Source organism: Fragaria vesca, linkage group LG7 (assembly GCF_000184155.1).
Source record: "Fragaria vesca subsp. vesca linkage group LG7, FraVesHawaii_1.0, whole genome shotgun sequence".
NCBI lineage: Eukaryota > Viridiplantae > Streptophyta > Magnoliopsida > Rosales > Rosaceae > Fragaria > Fragaria vesca.
Window position 1 is genome coordinate 18,453,781 of NC_020497.1, and position 7,861 is coordinate 18,461,641.

General features: G+C 40.1%; 2 protein-coding genes across 3 annotated transcripts in view; one reads left to right on the forward strand and one right to left on the reverse strand.

The window, feature by feature from the left end:
* Positions 1-1,142: 1,142 nt before the first annotated feature.
* Positions 1,143-4,946, reverse strand: LOC101305599 (sorting and assembly machinery component 50 homolog B-like). Of its 2 annotated transcripts, XM_004307606.1 has the most exons (4): positions 4,371-4,946; positions 3,111-3,596; positions 2,345-2,857; positions 1,143-1,841 (listed from the first exon to the last, which is right to left on the reverse strand). In XM_004307606.1, exons 1-4 carry the CDS (start codon positions 4,884-4,886, stop codon positions 1,752-1,754), a joined length of 1,605 nt encoding a protein of 534 aa, XP_004307654.1. In that variant the 5' UTR covers positions 4,887-4,946; the 3' UTR covers positions 1,143-1,751. The 2 variants fall into 2 exon arrangements, with proteins under 2 accessions (XP_004307654.1, XP_004307655.1); XM_004307607.1 differs by lacking the exon at positions 1,143-1,841 and having other exon boundaries at positions 2,251-2,857.
* Positions 4,947-5,703: 757 nt separating this feature from the next.
* LOC101303465 overlaps positions 5,704-7,861 on the forward strand; it is a 2,338-nt gene continuing 180 nt past the window's right edge. Inside the window, exons 1-5 of the mRNA XM_004308903.1 lie at positions 5,704-5,786; positions 5,867-6,011; positions 6,157-6,314; positions 6,601-6,685; positions 6,777-7,844. Of these exons, the coding sequence (XP_004308951.1) occupies positions 5,704-5,786; positions 5,867-6,011; positions 6,157-6,314; positions 6,601-6,685; positions 6,777-7,844 (1,539 nt within the window). The remainder of the gene's footprint in view (positions 5,787-5,866; positions 6,012-6,156; positions 6,315-6,600; positions 6,686-6,776; positions 7,845-7,861) is intronic.

Consider the following 7,861-nt stretch of genomic DNA (forward strand, 5'->3'; position numbering starts at 1 on the left):
GAGAGAGAGAGAGAACAGAAATCGGTCTAATGGAGATGAAGACGGCAGACGTTAGATCAGAGAGAAGAAGAAAAAAGAATTAGGGTTAAAAGAATCATAAAAGTGAAATTAGAAAAATGAATTTTGTAATTAAGAAAATATATAAATATAAAAGAGTTGAAATTAGCTTTGATGAAGTGGCAATGTCACATAAGCTGCCACTTAAGGTGGGCTCTAAGTGGTTCCCTAAAAGGTGATTTACCTAGCATTACTCTTACATTAATGAGAGCTTACTTTTAAGCAAGATCACATGAGAAAGATAAACCTCGCCCCCTACAGTAAAGAAGGAAAATAAGTAAAATGATCATGAGTGCAATAGAGAGGATTCAAAGCACTAAGGTGCACTTAAACCAAGATGAATAGACCGTTGGATTACATTTATCATATTATTTAATATTTAAATAAAAAGTTAAGTATAAATATCAACGGTTAAGATTTTCTAATAAATATTTGATTCACTTGTACCTTGGTACATGCAAGAATTTTCATGAGTGCAATGCTAGCTATGAGAGCTAGGGCGTGTTGATTTTTTAATTTTTGGTTTCAACTTGGGCATGTTGATATATCTAGCAAGTTTGGTGTCACGTAATACTATAATATAACAAGGAATAATCATCAACGCAAACAATATTTTAATCTCAAGGCATATTTAGTCTCCTTTTCAGGCAATTTTTGAGGGCCTTGAAAGCTATGTCTTACCAATAACACCCATCATTAGCAAAGAGAAATGACTAAGCAATGCATTGAGATTTCAGAAAAGGTTGATTATATTCATCATATTTTTGCAACCACCATTTACAAATAAGTCAGAAATAAGAGTAACTCCAACAACTTCTCAGATTGCATAAACAAATTCACATATCACAGGACTCGTGTGAATCTGATAGACGTGAAACGAAGCATACCACTTCTAAATTCTAATAGATCAAACGTGTTTAGAGTCTCTAGTGAAATCTAAATTCAGACTCTAGTGGATGTAACTTCTGAAATATGTAATCCAATTTCAAAAGAGAAGATGCAACTCCATTCTTGCTAGTTTGTTGCAAAGGTGTTCCCTAAACCCAGAATCACAATTAACCCAAAAAGAAAAGACAAAATAGGTCCCATCATTTTAAAATGACTGTTTCAACACATCCAGGGAAAGAGACCTTCAAACTTAAACAGGGAAAGACATATTCTTCCATATGAAAATCCCTAGTTGCTCCCAAGTAACACCACAAGAAATGGATCACGGTCAGCTTGAGACTTAAAATGGCAACCTATTATCAGAAACGTACTAGAGACATCAAAACCGAAAACAAATACTAAAGGCAGCAGAAGACTTTGATGGTATGCTGGTAATATGATCAGTATAAATCAAACCAAAAAGGACCAAAAAATATACTGATTAAGTATAAAGCATGATGATCTTCCAGAACCTTGTGACACTCACACTTGAACAAAAGCAGCCATATGTATTCCAGCACTTGAAATCTCATGTTATTTTTCCTCTATATGTGCATCACAAAGCATCAGGCTTCCTGAAATTTTAGTCGAAGGTTGAAATTACAAGAAAATGTAGCAATGTCTAAGCTAAGATTATAACCGATAGAGTGGAGTTGTCCATCCCGTAAGGAAAAAACTCAAGCACCAGAAATTCAAAATGGCATGCTTTCCAGGTCACCTCAAAGTCATCGTACATCAAACATCATAAGGAAAACAAATCCAGGAATCTATGATGATGATGGAGCTGAGATGCTAAACCGAAAGCCAGCCTTTCCGCCATCATGCTCAAATTGCTTCAGGATATAGTAGTAGTTGCACTGCAAAAAAATAAAAAATAAAATAAAACAAGCTCATTAAAGTTGAAGACCGTTTTATGAAATTTCTGAGATCATAAAATGTACGGATGCTCTATTTATCACCAAGTAAAGATGAAACAGATTTTGCCAAACATTGAAACTAGGCATATGAGCAGAAAAAAAATTTACAAAACCCACAGGCAGACCATTATAAGACCCAGGTAATACTAAATAGCATAACACATTCAAGCCACTATTGCTGTTTCATACGATTATACTGTTTCGCCAAACCAATACCAAAGCGGATCAATTTTGAATTGTTCGAAGACCAAAGTTCCAAATGGTGATTTTGGGTAAACATGCGGGTACAAGTATAGACCATTTAATGAGTTCTGGATTACCTAGCACCCGTCCCCTGATTTTCTTTTCTCAATTATACAGTCAACCCCAGAATACCAAAGCAATAAACTGTACTTAAAAAAGGAAAAAACTAAATAGTATAAATAACCAGGTAACTAACTAACCTCGAGGCGAAAAATTTTTGTGGGGATGACAATCCCAGCTCCAACTGAACTTCGAAATGACTCCATGAATCTCTGGAAGGAAAATTTTTTGAACTCATTCTCCGACAGTTTTGCTACATTCCCGGTACCCGCAAAAACATGTCCATGAACTCCACGTTCTCTTAACCAGCGCAATGGAAGGTCAAATGAAATGTCTGCAAATGCAGAAACAGCAAGATCTCCTCCAACAAAATCATATCCAGAGGATTCTGAATTCTCATCATTAGAATTATCTCTGACATGTCTTCTTGGTTCAGTAGGGCCTATTCCTCTTGTTTTAAATCCCCACACTGTTGAAGGGCCCCCAAGAGTACAAAGAGGAGAGAAATCACCACCTAAGAAGAATCGCTCTGGAAGAGATGTAGGCTTGTTCAAAAATCCATTCCCCCAAGGAAAGATCACACCCCCAGAGACCCCAAAGTTGAGTGCAGCATTATAAAATCCCAATGGGACTGCATAGCGAAAATCAAGCTCCTGTTGCAAATAATAGGAGATGGAAGTTAAAAAGCATAACGAATAAGTAAAAATACTGCAGAATCAACCAGGATGATAGAAGAATCTAAACCTAATCCAAGGATCATAGATTATTTTTTCCTTCCTGTTTATCTCACTACCATATGGATTCCATGTACCAGAATATAAACAACTGATCGAGTTTGAAACTATGTTAGATCTAACAGATAGATGCACTAGCCAACAGAACACCAAAACAAAAGGGTGTACTAACCTGGCGCAAAAAACGAACACTGCGACTATCAGGGGCCAGGCCACCAACATGAGTAGAAGAAACAAAAGAATAGCCTCGAGTTGGCCTCAATTGTGAATTTCTCCTATCAAGTGTAAATGTATACTTCAAGGATGAAAGTAAGCCATGGCCAAGCTGCCTTCTAATTGACTTGGAGGCCATCTGTGATTGATCTGTAAGTGTACGCCATCCAAGGTTGTATACCATATCATGATGCCTTGTTGAAAATAGGGTAAGAGAGAGCCCAGCCATTCGCTCTTTATAAGAGGAGAACTCCAGCCAATCTTGGGAAAGCAGGAATGCACGCGCTTTCAAGGGATTTACAAAACCTTTGAATCGGGGTAAAACCACTCCAGTACTTAGTTCCGATGTTTGGTTGGGACCATATGCCACAGAACAATCCCACAAATCCCCATATCCAAAAATATTTTTAAGCTTGAGGGAACTTTCAAGTGTCCATGATCTAGCCTACATAAACAGTAGAAACTTTATAAGTCATATGCGATTGCATGTTTATGTATCTTCAAGAAAAATAAAGAAAAAAAGCAGAAATATTGTGTAGGACTGCATGAGTAAGTCTTATAGGCGTGATTAATCACTAAACCATAGATAGTTTCCCATTTATAGCCCTTTACCACTTATTCTATGATGCATTATTCAACACAAGTGAAACAACTACCTATAGACTCCAGAGTTTGCACCCCTACAATACAGGCATGTACAGGCAGAGAGCGCTATAAAGAAAAGAAGGAAAGGACACCCAGGTTGGAAGTAAGCAGCGACACAACCTAGTTATGCTAATGAAGTCATGTGCCCCATTTTCAACAACAATACTATCTTCATAAGTGACACAATGTACTCCTGTCTAAAGATAGTAAACATGTCACTTCATTCATATTACAAACTCAACAGAGCCTTCAGAGATGATAACTGGGTGAGCTATATATAGAACATCATTCCATTAAATTTCGCACATACTCCATCTCTTCCAACCTTTCACACCAAAAGAGTCAATGCAAGTGTATGCACACACATGATTCATATTTTCAACTCTCATAAAAGTCCTACAGCAAACTCGACCCACTTAAACACTCGTTCTAACCGAATATGTACCACGAAAACTCGTAATTTCTCATCTAAAACACAATTCTCGATAGTGTTTATATCTGAAACAAATCCTGATCTCATCAATTTCAGCAAAGCGAAAACCGGTACAGTTCTATAGAGAGAGAGAGATCATACCGCTGGCTTAGTATAACAGCCCATTTCACCAGTAATCACACTCTCAGTCTCGGCGACCTCGACGATGACGTTGGCGGTCCCCGGCAGCTCCGGCGGGCCGGCATCGAGCGTGATCCGAACCGAATCGAAGATTTCAAGCTCTTTAAGCTTGGCATTGGCCAAGGTCGAAGCTTCGAGAAGCTCCTGCATAGTCGTGGCCTTCTTAATCCCCTCCAGCTCCGCCTCGATCAGATACTCCTTCGTCTTCGTGTTCCCTTTGATCAAAACGTCGTGCACTCTTATCTCCACGGGCTCTTTCATCATCCGCTGGACCAGGCCCTCCGTCTTCGCCCTCGCCGAACGCAGCTGCTGCTCCTTCGACGGCGGCGGCTCCTCGTCGTCGTCTTCTTCGTCTTCTTCGAATTCGTCGTCATCGGGCTCCTCCGGGTCGGGTTCGTGGAGGCCGTTGTCGTTGACATTGGAGGAGGGTTGGTCTTCGGGGTCGATTTTAGGGTTTAGGGTTTCAGAGTCCGCCATGGGAGAGAGTGCGATAGAGAGGAGAGAGAAGGGGTGTGGGTTTTGATTGGGAGAGCAGTTAGGCACGACTGTCCCTTTGGGCTTTGCAGCGTTGAAGCATTGGACTCTTTGATCAAATTGCAAGCAAAGTTTTTTCTTTTTTAACAAGCAAGTTTTCTAGTGTATATTTTTTCTGTTTATTTTCTAGAATGAAAAATCTTTATTGAAAGTAAAAAAAATTAACTCGTAATGACCGATGGTGGACACGAACTCCACACTCATCTCTCTAAAACCTAAACCAGTTTCGGGTTCGTAATCATGAATGACGTTCAGCCCGAAATAACCTAACTTCTAATCACTTATATCGTCAATTCTCTTAGGCTACAAAGATCCAACCCTTGGTTGCTCCGCCTTTTTTTGCCCTTTTTTTAAGTACAAAATATATTATGCACATCCTTATTATCCAGGTATATGTCACTAGATCAGAATGACGAATACTATAAGATAATATGTGTATTCGCAACTTGACGTGTATCGAAACGTATCTGGGACGTACGCGAACGAATCTATATCAATTCTACATGTTATTAGACTTACATCTAAAAGTGGTTGAATATGAATCTCTTCGACCATTAGTCATGGACTTACCAGGTGACAAGGGTTGTTTCATTTGCGGTATGTCTCATCCATTAGCCCAAGACCCGAGCCCACCGCACCAAGTATTATATGGGTCTCACTTTGTGAAAGGCTCCTTGATTCAAATTCAAAATCAAGTTCAGTCCTAAACAAAACCTCCCTCCACTTCTCCACCACCACCGCCGCCGCCGCCGTCGCCGCGATGGCCAACAACGATCTCTTCTCATCCCTAATCTCCGACATCAAATCCTACTCCGGCAAAGACCCTCTTCTCCCTTGGCTAAGGTACTCTCCCAAACTCTTCTTCACACATCATCTCCAACTCCGTCTTCTCTTAACATTCTGCTTTATAATGTGACCTGCAGAGGGATCCGGAAGCTTCAAGACTCACTCCCGCAGAAGGTTCTAGAAGAAAAGCTCCCCCGGTTCTTGCAGAAATGCGCCCAGACCTTCCAGTACGACGAGCGCTACCGGAACGAAGCCCGGTACCTCCGAGTCTGGTTGAAGCTGGTAACTAATCTATTTAGCTTCATTTATTAGTTACTGTTTGGTTAAACTGAGGGGTAATGAGAAGTGTTGATTTGATTTGGTGATTGTAATTAGGTGTAGTGTGAGATTTGATTTTTGGGGGTTTTGGTGTGTTTGTGTGGAGTAGATGGATTTTGTGGAGGATCCGAGAGAGCTTTTGAGGACGATGGAGGCGAATCAGATCGGGACGAAGCACCCTATGTTCTACCAGGCGTATGCTCTTTACTATGAGAAGAAAAAGAGGTTTGAGGAGGGTGAGAAAATGTACCATTTGGGGGTGCAGAAGTAAGTGTTTGAGCATTTTTCGTAGTTAGTTTCTGAATTGAAAACTACCGGATTCGTTTCTAGTTTAGCCACCTTGATAATTTGATGTGTTGCTTGGTCGATTTGTTACTGAAATGTGTAGTTTATATTAGGAGCAACTTGAATAGTTGAATGTATGCGTAGTTCATCGAACTAGGATTTCTCACTTTTTCTTTGAACAAGCTGTTTTCTTTTGATGCTGATGGTTAGTTTGAATGGCGTGTACAACTTGAACTGCTGTTAACTCCTCATAACCATTATTGAACAGCCATGCTGATCCCATTGAAGAATTAGAGAAAGCATATGAGCAGTTCCTGCAGCGCATGGAGAGACACAGGAAATGGAAACACCAGGTAGTTTTCCATTTCTGTGTTTTTGGTATATTGAGGTTGTAGTGTGCTAAGAAAACTAGTGTAAACCTAAAAAAATGTTCTGCATTGGCAGGAAAAGAGAACCACAAAAAAAGTATCAGATAGGAGTAGAGTCTCTCGAATTAGTGGAGAAAGGAACATTGAAAAGGAATGCAGGATGGGAGATAGGCCTAGAGAAACCCGGCATGATGGAACTAGAAGTAGGCATCAAGTGACTGCTGGAGGGGTGTCAGATGAACGGAGTATGTGCAGCGACGATACAGTATTGGGGAAGTTTGTAGGCACTGCCATTGTTGGAAAATCTGAAGCAGAAGATGCTTGTCACCATGGACTGGTGGATCCTACTATAAACATGAAAGAGGCCATGAGTGCCATAAATAGTATGTTTCGAGAGCCTTTAGAGATGGCTCCGGTTAGAAGAGGGTCACGCCAATCTCAACAAAAGGAGAACAATACAAACAATGGATTCCAGGTGTTTGTTGATGAAAACTTGGAAAAGGGAGGCAAATCAAAAGATAAAGGTGTGGTGCAGCAAAGTAGAGAACCTTTGAACATTTTCATTGATGATGATCAAGATTGCCTCGAGCAGAGTGAAGTTCAGAATAAGAGAGAAGATTCTTCCCCATCTGCTTCACATGAAAATGCTTTTGTGTTTCTAAATCCGAAAGATGTTCCGAGTGAAAGTCCTAATGGTGAAGGTTCATCTAGACCAAGATTTAGAGAGGATACAATGATGGTTCGTAGGATTGTTGGGACCACCATTTCAGAGGACCCGCAGGTGGAAAACGCTTGCCACCATGGCTTAGTTGAACCAACTATCAACTTAAAGGAGGCCATGGATGATATCAACAACATGTTTGGCAAGCCAATAGATTTCGTAAGAAGCAGAAGAGTTAGAAGGCAGGACAAAGTACCAGAGAAGAAACAAGATCTTGGCGGGTTTTGTATACTTCCTGATGATGAAGACGATAGCGGTGATGATAACTTGGAACAACAACAAGTGCAGAAAATGAAAGATCTACCTGGAAAATCAAAAGATTCTGATCTGTTTGAGACTACTGTTTTCACAAAGCAGGCCATGGATGATATCAATAAGATGTTTGGAATGCCACTGACTTTAGTCACATTTCAACTGCAATCTGTGTGCTTTAGATTAGT